Source organism: Pinus tabuliformis, chromosome J (assembly GCF_031772625.1).
Source record: "Pinus tabuliformis cultivar Carrire ecotype Pingquan chromosome J, CPIR1, whole genome shotgun sequence".
NCBI lineage: Eukaryota > Viridiplantae > Streptophyta > Pinopsida > Pinales > Pinaceae > Pinus > Pinus tabuliformis.
In genome coordinates this window covers 1611358159-1611378789 of record NC_142295.1, presented here as the reverse complement: position 1 = coordinate 1611378789, position 20631 = coordinate 1611358159, and the positions used below count along the sequence as shown (strand labels likewise).

The following is a 20631-nucleotide window of genomic DNA, read 5'->3' as shown; positions in this document are numbered from 1 at the left end:
CCTAGCCTACATAGGTCACCGAGGGCATCAATGATGTGAAAATTGTTGAACTTTGGTACCGGAGAACAGGTGGTTCCCTAAGGCTTTGATCTTTGGCCTAGAGAAAAGTGTCCAAAAGAATATAATTTTTCTCCTAAAGTGACTTTATAATTTCTAGAAAGTCAAATATAATTTAAAAGTGACTTTAAGTGATAAAGTTACTAAAGTCTAATTTTAAAGTGACTTTATTAAAGTCAATGTAAAATTAGAAAGGAAAAGTGACTTTGGAAATAAATGACTAAGTGAGTCTTTATTAAAGTGGGGTGAATTAAAAAAATAGAAAGTGAGATTTAAATGAGCATTTAATCTCAGCCCTAGATCTCAATCTATTTCAGCCATTGGATTTAGGGATCACCCAAAAGTCACTTAGGGTTAGATTAAAAGAGGAAAAGGAGGAAAAGGTCATTCATTCTTTCATGAGCAGATTGGGAGAAGGAGAGCAAGAGAGCAAGGGAGATTTTTAGACAGGGAGGAGAAGGAGGCAGCAGCTTGGCACACATTCCAAGGCAACATTCCAGCAAGTCCATATAGCTGAGTTAGCATACAGTGAAAGGCAGATTTTTGGGCACGATTTTCAAGGAGGTCGTATAGCAGTTTGCACAGAAATCGAGGAGCAGAAATCTGAGTTTGCTGGCAATATTTTCAAGGAGGCCGTACAGCAGTTTTCGGCACAGAAATTGAGGAAATCGTACAACAGAATTTCTGGCAGCTTGCACGATTTTCTAGGCAGGCCGTACAACAGAATTTAAGGCTGAAAATTGGCACAGAAATCGAGGAGGACGTACAATTTTTATTGCTGTTTGCAAGTTTTTACAGTTCGCTGTGAGGCACGGAAAATGAGATAAGTTGTAAAAGTTTACTCGCTTTTTTTTTGCTGAATATTTCTCACTGTAAAAAGCATTTTTCAGAAATAAGGAGCTCTCGAACTGGTTTTCCCCAAGAGTTGTAGGGGGTTTTTCCAGGGTCACTTTGACCAAAAATTACTGTGTTTAAATGTGTTAAATGGCTGTTTGTACCTGCTGATTTTTTTATTTCTGCATTTTCTAGCATTCTGTAAAATTTCCTGAATTTGTGTTTTCAGCAAAATTTATTTTTCAGTTGTTGAATGTATGGATATGGGAAAGGGCATTTAACTATTTTGGAGAAATAAGGTGAAACTGAAAACCGGGGTGAGAAATGAGAATTTTTTACAAAAATCACTTGTGAGTGATCTCAGTTTATTAATGTAGGTATTATAGACTCATGTGCTGGTGTGTGTGTCTATTATCTTCGGCAACAGATCGATAAGATTACAAAATAAACAGACACTGGAAAACAGTAAGAGAAACACAGCAAGCAAATGCAAAACACAACAATTTAATAAGGAGTCACTCAATCCTCCTGGACTACGTCTCCCAGTGGCCTTTTATTGTGTCTTTAAGCAGAGTTTTTACAATGAGGAGCTCTATTTGAGTCTCCTGGAACAGATGATGCTTAGTAAGGTGGTACTTGGATTCCCTAAGCCACTAGAGTACACAGACTCCCCCTTACCAAGTCTTGACCTCAACTGGTGTTAATGGGATGAGTCTAATCTGGTACTCAGTTCCCGACCGATATCCTCACAGGGATTGCTTGAACCTCTCAAGCCTTCTCGGTTTTGTCTGCTCGATGTTGCCTTAGCTCTGTAGGTTAGCTTGACTGTTGTTCTTTGCTTCTTGCTTTACTCTCTGTTCTGTCTCTTCTATCTCACTGTCTTCTCATCTTTTTTTTCTCTCTCTGTTCTGTTCTCTGTCTGTCCATGGCTTAAAGCCAATCCGTCCCTTGACTGTTCGCTTCCTCTTCCGTCCCTTCGGCTCGCCTGCCTTTATTCGCTTGGAATTCCTTGCTTCTGTGTCATTGCCACTGTGTAACGTTTCACAGGAGGTGGCCACTTGTCCTTTCATGAACTGAGCGCCAACTCTTCCGCGAACGGTTCGTTATCTCGGTTACTTTTGTGAAATGATTCATCTGCCAGCTCAGCGGTCAAATCGGACTTCAAACCTTTATGTATCGTAGCTTATTTCTCCCTCCAAATCCGGTCTCCCATCGGGTGCAATCTCCGTCGTTAGATCTGGGGCCTCCAGATCCTACGGTTATGGCACGATTGACTTGCTCGAACGTTAGCCCGCGATGAGAGCGGTTTTCTCTCTCATCTGCCGGACACGCGTCATTTGATGTATGGCATCGCTTGGTCTTCTGACAAATCCGCTTACTGTCCAAAATGCCTCCAATATTCTGTCGGTTTTGGAGCGCGGGACCTGCCGGTCGTTTTAGCGCTTTTCCCACGGTTTCTTGGCTTCCCTTGCGACCGAGCGCTCGAGGCTTTTCCTTTTCGAGGGGTTTTGCCTAGCGATGCCCTTGTGCTAATCGCGCATTAGAAACAACCTCTGTTTTATGATCTGGTCTTCCCAATTGCTAGTTTGCGCCACTGCGCGGTCTCTATGGGCCAACAGTCAGCGCGCTTTGACCGAGGTCCTCGTTGTTATGTGCTGGCTACAAACTGCCACTGTCCAGATGTCCTTCCTGATAGCTCGTTGTTCATAAGATCTTGAAGTTTGTCATGATTTGAAACAGTGATAGAACTCTGATAATTTTCATGGATCCAATTCGGATCACGGCCTTCCCACTGAAAAAACTTTTGGACCACCAAAAGTTGGTTTTCAAGCATCGAATAAGTGAGGGTACAATTGTCTCACTTGTCCAATCTCTATCCACTTTGCACTGTTCGGCTTTGAACACTTGAGCCCAACTCTGAGGTACTCAACATCTCTCGGGCGCATCGTTCTCACCTTCCTGTCCAGAACTGTGTCTTCCTGCAATTCATTAAGATATTCAGATAGCAGGTCATCAATAGAAGGCAATTGACTCTCTTCTTCGGGATCCTCAGTTAGTGAAGGTTCAAACAGTCTTAAGCATTCTGCATTTACGACTGAGTAGATGTGCATGTAAGCTGGTAAATCAAGGCGAAAAGCATTCTCACCAATTTTCTCAAGTATCTTGAAAGGTCCATACCTAATAGGCTTTAGCTTTTTACCTTCACCTTGCATTCTATCCTTGCTGATATACAGCCAGACTTGATCACCAACTTGGAAACTATGCTCCATCCGATGCTTGTCATGCCTTGCCTTGTATTTGGCCTGGCTCTTTTCCAGTTGTTCCTGTACTGCCTGGTGAATCTCTTGGATTTGTTCAATGAACCTAGTTGCCTTGTCCACATCGCTGTGTCCCTCAACTGTTGTGTCTTTACCAAAAACAAAATCCAAAGGTGACCTTGGTGTGAAACCAAAACAGGTTTCAAAAGGAGATCTCTGTGTAGAAGAATGTTTGGCTCGGTTGTAAGCATGCTGCACATAACATAAATGTTCATCCCAAAGCTTAGGATGCTTGCTGCAATATCCCCTGAGTAACTGGATCACTGTCCTGTTGACTACTTCTGTCTGGCCATCGGTTTGTGGATGGAAAGCTGTGCTTTTCTTCAGTTTGGTGTCCATCAGTTCCCACAAACTTGACCAAAACTTTCCCACAAATCGGGTGTCTCGATCAGATATAATGGAAGTGGGTAATCCAAAATGAACCCATACATGTTGAAAGAACAGTTTTGCAGTTTGTTCAGCTGTAATCTGTTTATTACAAGGTATCAAAATACACATTTTGCTGAACCTATCCACAACAACATATAGATAATCATGACCTTTCCTAGACTTAGGCAGTCCTCCAACAAAGTCCATGGAAACACTTTCCCAAGGATGAGAAGGAACTGGTAATGGAGTGTACAAGCCTAGTTTTATATTGCTGGGCTTACTTTTAGCACACATAGTACACCCTCTTACATATCTAGAAATGGTCTCGTTCATTTTTGGCCAATAACAAAATCTTTGCAGCTGTGCAACTGTTTTACTTACCCCATAGTGACTTGATATTAGAGAAGTGTGTGCTTCTCGAATTATCTTTACCCTTTCAGTTTGTGGAATGCATAACTTCCCACAATGATATAGGAGTCGGTCCTTTACATGATAATCCAATTCTTCTATTTGCTTGCCTTGACTTAAATTTGCATATATATCTTTAAAGTCTATATCTTGAGCATATTGTTCAATGTAGCTCTCATGTAACACATAATTATGCTTAAGTATAGTAGATACATTTATAATGTGTCTAGATAACATATCTGCAACTTTATTGTGTATGCCCTTTTTATATCTGATGACTAAATGAAATTGTTGTAGAAAACCCATCCATCTATAGTGTCTTGATTGTTGCAACTTAGTTTGGGAGTGTAGATATTGAAGTGGTTGATGATCAGTATGTATTACTGTCTCTTTGCCCATTAAGTAATGTTTCCACTTTTTTACACTCTGTACTAATGCATACAATTCTTTATCATATGTAGGATAGTTAACTACTGTAGAATTAAATGTCTCAGAATGATAACATATGGGTTTACCGTGCTGTATCAACACTGCTCCCATGGCATAGTCACTGGCATCCGTTTGGATCTCAAAGGGTCTTTGAAGATCAGGCAGTGCTAGTACTGGTGCGGTATTAATTTTTTCTTTCAAGGTGTCGAAGGCTTTCTGTTGTTTGCCTTCCCACTGAAACACTTTGTTCAATCTTGTTGAAGCATGTAAGGGAGTTGCAATTAAGGAAAAGTTAGAAATGAACTTTCTCCAATATTGTACTGCTCCTAAGAAGCTCCTAACTTCTGTAGCAGATTTGGGTTTAGGCCAGTTTACAATGATTGCCACCTTAGAGGGATCTATCTTCAATTCACCACTCCCTACTATATGTCCCAAATAATTCAAAGATGTTTTGCCAAATTCACATTTTGAGAGTTTAACATAAGTTTTTCTCTTTTCAAAACATCTAGTGTCTGCTTGACATGCTTTAAATGTTCTTCCCATGTTTTGCTAAATATCAGAATGTCATCCAGGTACACAATAACAAAATCATCAAGAAAAGGTTTGAGTACATCATTCATTATTCTCATGAAAGTAGCAGGAGCATTAGTTAAGCCAAAAGGCATAACCAGCCACTCATACGATCCCTGCTTCGTTTTGAAAGCAGTCTTCCTTGCATCTTGTTCTGCAACTTTGACCTGATGATATCCACTATCCAAGTCTAACATGGAAAAATAAATAGCTTCCTTCAATTGATCTAATAGATCATCTATGCGATGAAGGGGATAACGATTTTTGATTGTTATCCTATTCAGTGCTCAGTAATCAATGCACATTTTCCACGAGCCATCTTTCTTTCTCCCCAAAACGATTGGAGATCGACATGGTGATGTGCTAGTTCTGATGAACCCCTTCTCGAGCAATTCCTGCACCTGCTTCTTGATTTCTGCATTCTCTAAAGCAGACAACCTGTATATTCCAATGTTAGGCAATGGAGCATCTTGCTGCAAATTAATTTCATGCACTATTTCATTTTTGGGTGGCAGACCTTTAGGTTCTTGAAACAAGATATCATACTCTGAAACAACTTTTTCTAAATCAGCTTGCTGATTAGCATCACAGCCCTCAAATACATTGGTTTTATCAAGTTTCTTTTCCTTTACAACCATCAGTAAGAATTGTTTGCATGAATTTATCATTCGTTTCATCTGCCCTGAGTTTATGAGAGTGTAATTATTCTTGAGCTTATGAGCTCTTACAAAGTATTCGATTCCATCTTTAACGAGTAGATACTTGTTCTCATCTCTATAGAAAATAGCTTTTTGATTACAGAAACAAATTCACTCTAGACATAAATAGTCTTACCATGTCTCTTCATGTTAGCTTGGGTTCTGCCCTCCCACCAAACTAAGGCAGTGCCTCCAAGGCGTAGGCTGGCCAGCTGAATCTTGCTCTTGTCTGAATCAATACTCTGCACTCTGTAATAAACATCAATTTGTCTAATCCAATTGTCCAACTTTTCTGTATTCAACTCTCCATCATATATTGGTAAATCAAATTTAACATCTAGTTTAATCAAAGATGTCTTCTTTTTATGTTCAGGGCTATTAGGAGGTGTGAGAAAGCTTTCTTCTTTCCCTTTGCCTTTTGAGTGGTCATGGAGGAGAGACTCTTCTTCTCCTTTATCTTGTTTGGAGCCTGATGAATCTTCATCCTTGTGTTTTCTAAAATCCTTATACATTTCCTCTACCATGGACCTTATGGCCAGGAAACTATCTATAAATTGAGGGTCTGGCCCCATAGAACCTTCCTCTGACATTGTCTTTTGAGGATAGACTCTTCCAATTTCAGGATTAGTTTCGACCAACTCTCCTTCTCCTAATTTGAGCTTTGATCTAGTTAGCATTCAACAGCTAAATCCAGCACAAGCTTGTCTAACCTTAACAACCTAGGCGCTCTAATACCACTTGATCTGAAATCACTTGTGAGTGATCTTAGTTTATTAATGTAGGTATTATAGACTCATGTGCTGGTGTGTGTCTATTATCTTAGGCAACGGATCGATAAGATTGCAAAATAAACAAACATTGGAAAACAGTAAGAGAAACACAACAAGCAAATGCAAAACACAACAATTTAATAAGGAGTTCACCCAATCCTCTTGGGCTACGTCTCCTGGTCCAACTTTTAGTGGTGGCCTTCTTTTATTGTGTCTTTAAGCAGAGTTTTTACAATGAGGAGCTCAATTTGAGTCTCCTGGAACAGATGATGCTTAGTAGGGTGGTACTTGGATTCCCCAAGCCACTAGAGTACACAAACTCCCCCTTACCAAGTCTCGACCTCAACTGGTCTTAATGGGATGAGTCCAATCTGGTACTTAGTTCCTGACCGATATCCTCACAGGGATTGCTTGAACCTCTCAAGCCTTCTCGGTTCTGTCTGCTCGATGCTGCCTTAGCTCTGCAGGTCAGCTCGACTTCTGTTCTCTGCTTCTTGCTTTACTCTCTGTTCTATCTCTTTTGTCTCACTGTCTTCTTGTCTTTTTTCTCTCTGTTATGTTCTCTGTCTGTCCATGGCTTAAAACCAATCCGTCCCTTGACTGTTCGCTTCCTCTTTTGTCCCTTCGGCTTGCCTGCCTCTGTTCGCTTGGAATTCCCTGTTTCTGTGTCATCGCCACTGTGTAACGTTTCACAGGAGGTGGCCACTTGTCCTCTCACAAACTGAGCACCAGCGCTTCCGCGAATGGTTCGTTATCTCGGTTACTTTTGTGAAATGATTCATCCGCTAGCTCAGCGGTCAAATCGGACTTCAAACCTTTATGCGTCGTAGCTTATTCTCCCTCCAAATCCGGTCTCCCATCGGGTGCAATCTCCGCCGTTAGATCTGGGGCCTCCAGATCCTACAGTTATTGCTCTTATCGCACGATTGACTTGCTCGAACGTTAGCCCGCGATGAGAGCGGTTTTCTCTCTCATCCGCCAGACACGCGTCATTCGATGTATGGCATCGCTTGGTCTTTTGACAAATCCGCTTACCGCCCAAAACGCCTCCGATATTCCGCTGGTTTTGGAGCGCGGGACCCGTCGGTCGTTTTAGCGCTTTTCCCACGGTTTCTTGGCTTTCCTTGCGACCGAGCGCTCGGGGCTTTTCCTTTTTGAGGGGTTTTGCCCAGTGATGCGCGATTGCGCTAATCGCGCATCAGAAACAACCTCTGTTTTCTGATCTGGTCTTCCCAATTGCTAGTTTGCACCACTGCGCGGTCTCCATGGGCCAACGGTCAGTGCGCTTTGACCAAGGTCCTCGTTGCTTCGTGCTGGATACAAACTGCCACTGTCCAGAGGTCCTTCCTGATAGCTCGTTGTTCATAAGATCTTGAAGTCTGTCATGATTTGAAACAGTCATAGAACTCTGATAATTTTCATGGATCCAATTCAGATCAATCAATTATCTCACAATCTAGCCATACTTATATATTTGGTCCACAATTGCGTTGGTGTGTTCTCAAGAAGCCTTCCAAATTTCATGAGATTTCGACGGTGGGATCTTGAGATATCGCAAGCCCTAGCTCGAAGACCAATTCTTTCCCGTGGTTTCCCTTAGGCTAGAAACCTCACTAGGATCCTTGCATTGCCTTTCATTGAAAATTCATTCCTTGATCCATTTTCCCTCCCTAATTAGGTCAAGTATATCATTGGTTGCTAAATCCTGTCCTCTTGACCTAAACTCGGGTCCACTTGGTCTCGTGTGGTCCCATGCACTATCAAGGTTAATTCTTCAAAGACCACCTAGAACTCAATGTTGGAATTTCTAAGTCTATCCGTTAGAAATTCTTCCTGTACTATTTGATTTATTTCTTCCTACTTGTTCCTTTACTTAACAAGTTATTAACCATGTAAACTGATCTGATAATGAAGATATTAGACAATTATTAAGGTATTATAGATTCATGTGCATGGATTTACCTATGTTACTTTGTGCAATGGATCGATAAGATTGCGAAATACATAGACAATGAAGCAGTTAAAGAACATAATAGACAAGCACACATAAACACAAGAAGTTTAATAAGGAGTTCACCCAACACTCCTGGGCTACGTCTTCTGGTCCAGCCTTCAATGGTGACCTCTCTATTATGTCTTCCAAACCAGAGTTTTTACAAAAGTGAGGTCAATTTGAGTCTCACACAACAGATACAAAACAACAAGGCTTTACTTGGATCCCCCAAGTCTTTGTGAGTACACAGACTCTCCTCACTGACTCTCTGTCTCTGTTTGCTCTCTGTCTCAGCACTGCTTGTTTCTGTTTCTGTCAGTCTGTGGCTTTAAAGCCAATTGATGCTGTTTGTTCGTTTCTTCTTCTCGGGCTCTCTGGCTTCTCGGCCTTTGTCCGCTTAGATCCCCCTCTGAGTGTTAGCATTCATTGCTAAACGCTTTCAGGGATGGTGGCCACCTGTTCTATAACAGAATGTGTCATCGGGCCTTTGAAATCCCAAAAATGGTCGTTTTCTGTTTACACAGAGAAACACTGCAAAACACGAGAAAAATCCTCCAAAAATTGTTCATCGGACTTCAAATATTCATAAATCCGCACTATATTTCTATCGGGTCCGCCTTTATATCGCTTACCGCATCTCCATCGTTGATCTGAGAGATCTTGAACCAATGGCTGAGGTTCATATCCGGCGGCTCATGCGTACGGAAGTTAACTGCCCGAAAAGGGTGGTTTTCTCTCTTCGGCGCCTGGCCACGTGGCAGCCAGTGTATGGGCTCGTGCGGAGCTCGGCCAAAACCACTTACCGCCTACGGCTGTCTGAAATCCCGCTTGTTTCCTTTGTATTAAAAAAATACATTAAATACTGAAAAACCTCGTAAAATGGCTTTAGACGGACTTGAAATATTATGCATATGCATTCATATACCCTTTCGGGTCCGGTTTCATCGCATCGACACTTTTCCTTCGTATTTCATTTATTTAACGAAAAATGCAAATACAAAGGAAAATGTTGTTTTACGGAACTCAAAATATATATGTTTTTATTTATAATCCCATCAGGTCCAGCTATCGCAGTCACATGAATCGGCCCCACTCCTTTGTGTTGCTCCGATTGCGATATCGCAATTCAACTTGGGCCGTCGATCTGCGCGCTTGATCGACGGTCCTTGTTGACCCTGCTGATCGCTGTCGCATATACCATGTGGTTTCCGCCGATAGCCTCCGCTTGCCACCGCCGATTGCGATTTGCCGATTGGATCTCGACCATGGATCAGCCAGATCCGACTGCTGCCATGCGCTTGATCGACGGTCCTCGTTGACCCCGCTGATCGCTGTCGCATATACCATGTGGTTTCCGCCGATAGCCTCCGCCGATTGTGATTCACCGATCGGATCTCGACCGTGGATCAGCCAGATTCGACTGCTCCCATGCAAAGTAGTTTTAAGCCGTCGATACTCTGTTTTTCAATGTTTTCTCTATGTTTTTGCCTCCTGATAGTGTAAACCGACTTTTTAAAAGGCTCTTTTTTTTATAGTTTTTAAACTATATGAAGACTTGGAGGGTTTTAGGATCCATTTGGATCACACCTTCCCACTGAAAAAGCTTTTGGACCACCACAAGTTGGTTTTTAAGCATCAATCAAGTGAGGATACAGCGTCCTCACTTGTCCAATCTCTATCCATCTTGCACTGCTTTGTTTTGAACCTTTGAGTCTGATTTTTAGGTACTCAACATCCCCTCTGCGCGTAGTTCTCACCTTCCTGTCTAGAACTGTATCTTCCTGCAACTCATTGAGATATTCAGGCAATAGATCATCAATAGAAGGCAACTGACTTTTCTCTTCGGGATCTTCAATCAATAAAGGTTTAAATAGTCTCAAGTTCTCTGCATTAACTACTGAATAGATGTGCATGTAAGCTAGCAAATCAAGGCGAAAAGCGTTTTCACCAATTTTCTCAAGTATCTTGAAAGGCCCATACTTTATTGGCTTCAACTTTTCTACCTTCACCTTGCATTTTGTCTTTGTTGATGTACAGCCAGACTCGATCACCAACTTGGAAGCTATGCTTAATTCGATGCTTATCATGCCTTGCCTTGTACTTGGCCTGGCTCTTTTTCAGCTGTTCTTGCACTGCTTGGTGAATTTCTTGGATCTGTTCAATGAACTTGGTTGCTTTGTCCACATCACTGTGTCCATCAACTGCTATGTCTTTTCCAAAGACAAAATCCAAGGGAGACGTTGGTGTAAAACCAAAATGAGTCTCAAAAGGAGATCTCTGTGTAGAAGAGTGCTTGGCATGGTTGTAAGCATGTTGCACATAGCACAAATGTTCATCCCAAAGCTTGGGATGCTTGCTACAATAACCTCTGAGCAACTGGATCACTGTCCTGTTGACCACCTCTGTTTGGCTGTCTGTTTGTGGATGAAAGGCTATGCTCTTCTTCAGTTTGATGTCCATCAATTCCCACAGACTTGACCAAAACTTCCCAACAAATCGGGAATTTCGATCAGATACAATGGAAGTGGGTAACCCAAAATGAACCCATACATGCTGAAAGAACAACTTCACTGTTTGTTCAGCGGTAATTTTCTTGTTGCAAAGTATTAAATACACATTTTGTTGAACCTGTCCACAATAACATATAAGTAGTCATGACCTTTTCTATATTTTGGCAATCCCCCAACAAAGTCCATGGAAACACTTTCCCAAGGACGAGAAGGAACTGGAAGTGGAGTGTACAAGCCTAGTTTTCTATTGCTGGGCTTGGTTTTAGCACACATGGTACACCCTTTAATATATCTAGAAACTGTTTCATGCATTCTTGGCCAATAACAGAATCTTTGCAGTTGTGCCACTATTTTACTCACACCAAAATGACCTGATATTAGAGAAGTGTGTGCTTCTAGGGTTATGTTAACTCTTTCAATTCGAGGAATGCATAACTTTCCCAAATGATATAAGAGTTGGTCCTTAACATGATAATCCAATTCTTCTACTCGTTTTCCATGACTTAAAGTTGCATATACATCTTTAAAATCTACATCTTGAGCATATTGTTCAATGTACCTTTCATGCAATATTGAGTTATGCTTAAGTATAGTAGATGCATTTATGATTGGTCTGGACAACATATCTGCAACTTTATTGTGTATGCCTTTCTTATACCTGATGACTAGATGAAACTGCTGTAGAAAACCCATCCACCTATAGTGTCTTGATTGCTGCAATTTAGTTTGTGAGTGTAAATATTGAAGTGGTTGATGATCAGTATGTATAATTGTTTCCTTGCCCAATAGGTAATGTTTCCACTTTTTCACACTCTGCACTAATGCATACAATTCTTTATCATATGTGGGATAATTAACTACTGTAGAATTAAATGTCTCAGAATGATAACATATGGGTTTACTGTGTTGCATCAACACTGCTCCCATGGCATAGTCACTGGCATCTGTTTCAATCTCAAATGGTCTTTGAAGATCTGGCAATGCTAGTACTGGTGTTGTACTAATTTTTTCTTTCAAGGTGTCGAAGGCTTTCTACTGTTTGCCTCCCCACTGAAACACCTTGTTCAATCCTGTTAAAGCATGTAAGGGAGCTGCAATCAAGGAAAAGTTAGCAATAAACTTTCTTCAATATTGTGCTGCTCCTAGGAAGCTCCTAACTTCTGTAGCAGATTTGGGTTTAGGCCAGTTCACAATGACTTCAACCTTAGAGGGATCTATCTTCAATTCACCACCCCCTACAATATGACCCAAATAATTTAAAGATGTTTTGCCAAATTCACATTTTGATAATTTAACATACATATTTTCTCTTTTCAAAACATCTAGATTCTGCTTTACATGTTTCAAATGTTCTTCCCATGTTTTAATGAAAACAAGAATGTCATCTAAATCTACAATTACAAAATCATCAATAAAAGGTTGGAGTACATCATTCATAACTCTTATGAAAGTGGAAGGAGCATTAGTTAAGCCAAAGGGCATAACTAGCCATTCATACAGCCCTTGCTTTGTTTTGAAAGCAGTCTTCCATGCATCTTGTTCCGCAACTCTGACTTGATGGTAGCCACTACGCAAGTCCAACTTGGAAAAGTAAACAACTTCTTTCAACTGATCTAATAGATCTTCTATGCGAGGAAGAGGATAACGATTCTTGATCGTTATTTTATTCAGTGTTCTGTAGTCAATGCACATCTTCCATGAGCCATCTTTCTTTCTCACCAACACGATTGGAGATCCGCATGGTGATGTGCTTGGTCTTATGAACCCTTTCTCTAGCTGCTCCTGTACCTGCTTCTTGATCTCTGCATTCCCTAAAGCGGATAACCTGTACATTCCGATGTTAGGCAATGGAGCATCTTGCTGCAAATGAATATCATGTACTATTTCCCTTTTGGGTGGCAGATCTTTAGGTTCTTGAAATAGGATATCATATTCTGAAACAACTTTTTCTAAATCAGCTTTTTGTTTTGCATCACAGCGCTCAAATAAATTGGTTTTATCAAGGTTCTTTTTCTTTACAACCATTAGTAAAAATTGCTTGCATGAATTTACAATTCTTTTCATCTGCCCTGAGTTTATGAGAGTGTAGTTATTTTTGAGCTGATGAGATCTTACAATATATTGTATTCCATCTTTTTTGAGTTGATACTTATTTTCAGTGCTACAGAAATAGCTTTTCTATCATACAAATAAGGACTTCCTAAAACAATACCACATATATCCAAGGGAACTATGTCCAACTCAACACCATCTACAAATGTTGACCCAAAAGCAAACCTAAGTTTACATTTTCTAGTCACTTGTAGCTTTGCTTTATCACATACCCAACGTAATGGATATGGCTTCTTGTGAGGTGTTGTTAGTAATCCCAACTTCTTTACAATTGCTTCGGAAATCAAGTTTACTTGTGAACCACTATCAAATAAAGTATCAATCTTTTGGTGCTTGGAAATAACTCTAATATGAAAAAGCTCATGTATTTTCCTCTCATTTTCTTCATTATCAATAGATTGTGCAGAATTACTAGTAGATGCTTCAAAATTTTTACTTTTTATACCTGTAGCTGTGACTGTTGTTTCATCACTTGAGTTTGACTCGAAATCTTTCTGAATAGCAGCAGCAGTCTTCTTCTTCTTGCCATCGAACTTCTTGGGTTTCAGCGTCGGATGCAAAGACCAGCAATGTTCATCATCGTGTCCACCCTTCTTGCAATGAGGGCATGAAGGTTTGTCTTTCTGTACAGCGTTTGCCTTCCTCTCTTTCCATTTCAACCTCTTCTTTTCCTTGTTTTTGCTTGTAGTGGGTTTTGATGATCCCCCAATCTCTGGGTTCACATTCTTGCCTCTAGCCTCTAGATGTGTAGCCTAAACTGATACCTCATCTATGCTAGTAGGGTTAAACATGAGAATGGTGTGCCTCAAATAGCTATGTAGACCACCTATATACTTCAACAAAGTTTTAGGTGAGTCTAGAGAAATGTGTAGAATTAAAGCTCTTTTTCTAAATTCCTAGGTATAGCTTTGTACACTTTGCCCCTTTAATTGGCGAAGAGTTTGCCAACTCATCATTGCTTGCTGCATATAAACTAGTGGATAGAATTGTTTTTTAATGGTAGAAACAAATTCACTCCAGGTAGAAAGAATTTTACCATGCTTCTTCAAATCAGCTTGCGTCTTGCCTTCCCACCACACTAGGGCAGTTCCTCCAAGGCGAAGGCTGGCCAGCTGAATCTTTCTCCTTTTTGAATCGATGTTCTGCACCCTGCAATATACATCAATCTGTCTAATCCAGTTATCTAGCCATTTAATCAAAGGGCTAGAAGGAGGTGTTAATAGAGGAGGCTCTTTCCCTTTCCATTTGCCTTCTGAATGGCCATCTAAAAGAGGTTCCTCTGATCCTTTGTCTTGTTTGGAGGTTGAAGTATCTTCACCTCGACCTTTCTTAAATTCTCGATACATCTCTTCTACCATGGCTCTCATGGTCATGAAACTGTCCATGAACTGAGACTCTGATTCCAAGGGAATTTCTTCTGCCATTTTCCTCCTAGGATAGACTCTTCCTATTTCTGGGTTAGTCTCAACCAGTTCTCCTTCTCCTAATTTGAGCTTTGACCTAGTTAGCATTCAACAATCCAGCACAAGCTTGTCTAACCTTAGCAAACCTAAAGCTCTGATACCACTTGATCTGATAAGGAAGATCTTAGACAATTATTAAGGTATTATAGACTCATGTGCATGGATTTGCCTATGTTACTTTGTGCAATGGATCGATAATATTGCAAAATACATAGACAATGAAGCAGTTAAAGAACATAATAGACAAACACACATAAACACAACAAGTTTAATAAGGAGTTCACCCAACACTCCTGGGCTACGTCTCCTGGTCCAGCCTTCAGTGGTGACCTCTCTATTATGTCTTCAGAAGCAGAGTTTTTACAAAAGTGAGCTCAATTTGAGTCTCACACAACAAATACAAAACAACAAGGCTTTACTTGGATCCCCCAAGTCTTTCTGAGTACACAGACTCTCCTCGCCGACTCTCTGTCTCATCATTGCTTGTCTCTGTTTCTGTCAGTTTGTGGCTTTAAAGCCAATTGACGTTGTCTGTTTGTTTCTTCTTCTCGGGCTCTTTGGCTTCCTGGCCTTTGTCTGCTCAGATCCCCCTCTGAGTGTTAACAATCATTGCTAAACGCTTTTAGGGATGGTGGCTACCTGTTCTGTAACGGAATGGGTCATTGGGCCTTTGAAATCCCAAAATGGTCGTTTTTTGTTTACATAGAGAAACACTGCAAAACACGAGAAAAATCCGCCAAACACTATTCATCGGACTTCAAATATTCATAAATCCGCACTATATTTCTATCGGGTCCGCCTTTATATCGCTTATCGCGTGTCCACCGTTGATCTGAGAGATCTTGATCCAACAGCTGAGGTTCATATCGCGCGGCTCATGCGTATGGAAGTTAACCGCCCGAAAAAGGTGGTTTTCTCTCTTCGACGCCTAGCCACGTGGCAACCAGTGTACGAGCTCGGGCGGAGCCCAGCGAAAACCACTTATCGCCTATGGCCATCCGAAATCCCGCTTGTTTCCTTTGTATTAAAAAAATACATTAAATACTGAAAAACCCCATAAAATGGCTTTAGATGGACTTGAAATATTATGCATATGCATTCATAAACCCCTTCGGGTTCGGTTTCATCGCATCGGCACTTTTCCTTCGTATTTCGTTTATTTAACGAAAAACACAAATACAAAGGAAAATGTTGTTTTACGGAACTCAAAATATATATGTTTTTATTTATAATCCCGTCGGGTCCGGCTATCGCAGTCACATGAATCGGCCCCACTCCTCTGTGTTGCCCCGATTGCGATATCGTGATTCAACTTGGGCCGTCGATCTGCGCGCTTGATTGACGATCCTCGTTGACCCCGCTGATCGCTGTCGCATATACCATGTGGTCTCCGCCGATAGCCTCCGCTTGCCACCGCCGATTGCGATTTGTCGATCGGATCTGGACCGTTGATTGGCCAGATCCGACGGCTCCCATGCAAAGTAGTTTTAAGCCGCCAATACTCTGTTTTTCAATGTTTTCTCTATGTTTTTGCCTCCCGATAGTGTAAACCGACTTTTTAAAAGGCTCTTCTTTTTCGATAGTTTTTAAACTATATGAAGACTTAGAGGGTTTTAGGATCCATTTGGATCATAAACACTGAAAATAAATACAAGTACAATATCAACACATACAGATCATCAACTGAAAGAAACAAGTACACAAGTGACAGTTCTTTTTGAATAATGTCCCCGGAAAAACCCAATTCGGGGAAACCGCTGCAACTATCAGAGGGTTTTATTATTAAGTAGTTTCAGAATACAATCTGGGTGCCAGAAATGGCTCACACAATAGAGAATTCCCTCGGTAGTAGTACCTCTCAGTCGGAGACATATATCAACTCCAATCTGTCCCACGAAATCTCCCAGCGTCAGCCTCTAGGGTTTGCGTCAGCTTCTCTGGCCCAGTGTCAGCCTATTTGGCCCAGTGTCAGCCTCTCGAGGCTCTGCGTTAGCCTCTAGAGCCTCTGCGTCTCCCACGCTGGCCCTCCTCAGGCTCTGCGTGGCCTCTCGCTGGCTCTGCGTCAATCCTCTCCTGACTTCTGTGTTGATGATCTCGGTACTATCTCTGCCTCTCTGCTACTGTATTCACTACCCCTTAGCTGCAACTCTGATCACTCCTTCGATTTCCTCAGCAAGCCCTGCTCCAGAAAATCGAATTCTTGAACAATTCAATGTTTTCTCCAATTGACTCTCAAGTCTCTTCATATACTTTTCTCTTTGACAATTCAACGACCGAGATTAAGTCCCTAATCAACGGCTAAGATTAGATCTTGCCTGATCCATGACTTTTGGACCATTCTAACTCAGTTTTATATTAATTCACATTAATATTTTATTTTCCCTAAGTTTAGACTTAGGGATTCCATTAAAAATATTAATTATTTTAATATCTCCCAAACTGGTTAGACTTTGCCCAAACCATTTCCGGGTCTCGGAGATCTCATGTGCTTTAGCCTCTCCACCAATTTTCAAGGCTAGAGCACATCCAATGCTACCCCAAATCAACACTCCCTCTTAGCGAGCACTGTGCTCTAGTTATACTCCTCACTGAGTATCGCCCTGATCATTCGACATCGGTCCTTGTGCTGATGCTAGGCTTGTTGCCCAACATTCTCTGCACTGCTGCTTCATGTACTGCTACCCATGGCCCTGCTACTGCCACTGCTGCATTCATCTGTCCTTGTGTTGATGCTAGGCTTGTTGCCCAACATCCTCTGCACTGTTGCTTCATGTACTGCTACCCATGGCCCTGCCACTGCCACTGCTGCATTTGTACGACAACTCCCTTTGCATCCGTGCTGCTGCCCATGGCCCTGCCATTGCCACTGCTACATCTGCACTGCATCCCCTCTCATCATGCTGCATCGTGCTGCTCATAGCACTACCATTGCTAATTGTTGCACTGCAACTCAGTTACTGAGAAGTAAGTAATTGATCTCCCAACTGACATCTCTGTCAGGCTAGAAACATTCCCGATGCTGAAGCTCCCTTTGTTGTGGACAAGTGCTCCCTCTCTGACCTCTGCGTTGCTGCAACAACTCTATGGATCTCGCACTGCTGCCTCACGTTGTCCTGGGACTCCTGCACTGTAGCCCTCTCTATCGCTCCATTGACATCCGTCTCTACCGACATCCGCTAGTCTTGTTACTCCTCTTCGGAGCTCTCATAGCCAGGTATAATCCAAGAGGTTGGGTACCTCGAGGATCCTGCCCTTCATCACTTGTAGTTCGTCTGACTACAACTCGATTTCTCACCACCTCTTTCCTCGAGGTGCATGAGCACTGATGGCACAATCATCATCAGTCTCCACTTCCTTCTTCGCCTTAGCCAACACAACCTTGGTCTTCTTCCTAGGACACTGGTTTGCATAGTGACCTAGTTGCCCACAATGGAAACACTTGACCTTGGAGAGGTCCTTCTTCTTTCTTTTCTCTTGCTTTCCCGCAGATGTGAGAGGCACATCTTCTTCTTCCTCCTTGATTCTGACCCCTTTTCCGCTATTCCCCGCCTTGGACACCCGACTGATCTCTTCTTGACGAAGAGCTGCCCACAGTTCCTCTCAATTTGGAAGGGTCGTCCTGCCTAGTATGCTCTGGACAAATACCTCCCAATCCTCTAAGACTGCGTTCAATGCGGTCCTCACCAACAATTCCTGATCCGGTGTGGCCCCTATGGAAGTTAGTTGATCACAGATCTCCTTCAATCCACCGAGGAAGACATCTATCTGCTCTCTCTTCTGCATCTGATATGACCGCAACTGGTTTTCAAGTAACATCCTCCTCTGCACAGAAGTATGCTGGTACAATTTCTTCAGGGCCTCCCACATCTCATTTGCTGTCTCCTTCTCGGCAATGTGTGGCACCACATGATCCTTGACACCATCAAGGATGATGCACTTTGCCCTAGGCATTGCCTCCTCGTACTTGTCATTTTCAATTGGGTCAACCCGGATCACTATCGTTTTCAAGGCGAAGTGTTTGATGCGATACCTGTCTAGAATGGACAAGATCTTGGCCTTCTAGACTACGACGTTTGAATCTCCTATTTTGGAAACATAAATATTTGATCATGTAATCGCTGACAATTGTTAGATAATCTATTTCATTCCACAAGTTAATGGTCTATTTTCTATTATATGACTTAAAAAATTGTATGTTTGTTATGCAATAATATATAGAAATATATATGTAGATTTCAAGGCATAGATGTCATCTCAAGTGCATGTACATGAATCCTAATGCAATCCATCCAAACCCCCTTACAAGGTATTAGGTGATGCACACGGTGATTTCTTCAGGCAATGACATAACATAAGTTAAACTTAAAATTAGAAGACGAAATAAGTTGATGGAATTAAAGACTGGGGCACAATCTGATGAGAAACCATGATTAGGTGGCACAAGGTTCATGTAGAATCAGAACATAAAGCAATATTACCACCCAAAAATCTAGGAAAGCTTTCAAGAAAATAAGGGACGCAAATTGTACCTGTGATCTATGGCTGTTGGCTTCACTACAGGCACTTACAAAAGGACCTTGATGACCTGGGTGGGTCCAAGAAATATGGGTAAATTTAGAAAATGTTATACTATATGCAGCCATTCTGTTTCTATAGGTGTTGTAATTCATAGTCCTCAATGATCTTTGCTATTTTTCTAGTTTCAGCCCATAGTGGAAGTTATATTTGACATAATAATTACCGTTGTTCGTAGTATTGTATGCTTGCTTGTGTTTGAAACCCTATTAAAGATGTTGATAGTTCATGCTTCTGTTTATACATGTGTCTATTAGAATTGCTGAATTCTAATTAATGGTCAAAGAATTATCTTTCCTGGTGTATACGAGAAAGCACCTCTATGTGCGTATCCACATATATAAACAAACTAGGCCATTTTCTTATTGTCTTAATTCCTTGTCAATGGCTTTGCAGAAAAGTACGATATCTGGTAACAGCTTTAATGATCTGATTCCCTTCGGTAGAGATCCTTACAAGTGAGAACTTCATCTCTGATTCCTCTTGAAATTGGTTGATATAAGATTTAACAATTAAATTTGGTATCTTAGTTGACAACTTTATTGATCCACTGACGCATTGTCCAAAATCACTTCTGTATGTGGACATCAGAATGTTGGTTGCTTTATGTTTCTTTTTGTTTTTGTAAATTTTTGCCTACAGAGAAGCTGATTATGGACGTGAAATGGTGGAATTTATAAAAGAGGAGAAAAAACGGAAAGAAGCTGAAGCACTTGCGGAAGATCTATTCAATTCTGAACGAGTATGCCTCTGCAATCTGATTTTATCCATAGCATCATATTAGGCAATTCAAATGTGTTTATATGTTCTAAATTAATCTTAAGCATGATAGCTACGCTTTATTTGATTTGAGGTGACACAGGTCAAGCGGCAGCGAGGGGGTCGTCACTACTAGGCTTTCCATTCTTTATCAGACAGAAATGTTAGATGAGACAAGAAAATTGCCTCAGTGAATATATTTGTTTACCACATTCCTTTAACACTACTTAGGATGAAAGTCCAGTCAGTTTTTTGTTATCAGTATTCGCTGATGCCAACACTTAATGTTATTAGCAATTTGGATGATGAATATTAGCTGGCTCTGTAAAGTTTCAACTTCCAGTGCAAAACAGTTTGTTTTACAACATAAGTTACCTTGGAGCGCATATGCATATTTTAGTTTCATTGTATTTTATTGTGCCTGCGGCAATTCACAGGTATGGAATCTGGATTATTTAAAATGTCGAACGGCCTTTGTTCACCCTTTCTTCCACTCTTTATTATATTATCATGAATATCTTTTAGAATGGGCAGCCAAATGGAACCTAAATATGAGAAGTGCATAATTGATATGTTACTGGGTTGCTAAGTCATCATTGGCCTTGATTGGTGTTTCAACTTTGATGGTACAGTTCAGAAATTTTACTTTGAATTGCTCTCAGCATAATTGTTGCCATTTAAAATTTTAATTCATGACACAAATACTGACACTTGAATAGGTTTTGCTGTGTTCAAATGTTGTGCAAACTGATGTTATAAATATGGC

At 41.1% G+C, this 20631-nt stretch overlaps 1 protein-coding gene across 4 annotated transcripts in view; it reads left to right on the top strand.

Annotated features, from left to right (window-relative positions):
* LOC149233653 (nibrin homolog) overlaps positions 1-20346 on the top strand; it is a 170554-nt gene extending 150208 nt beyond the window's left edge. For all 4 annotated transcript variants that reach the window (XM_089379816.1, XM_089379815.1, XM_089379814.1 and 1 more), the window contains 3 exons: positions 19503-19564; positions 19749-19848; positions 19969-20346. In XM_089379816.1, the coding sequence (XP_089235942.1) occupies positions 19503-19564; positions 19749-19848; positions 19969-20001 (195 nt within the window). In that variant the 3' untranslated portion in view covers positions 20002-20346. The remainder of the gene's footprint in view (positions 1-19502; positions 19565-19748; positions 19849-19968) is intronic.
* The last annotated feature ends 285 nt before the right edge of the window (positions 20347-20631 follow it).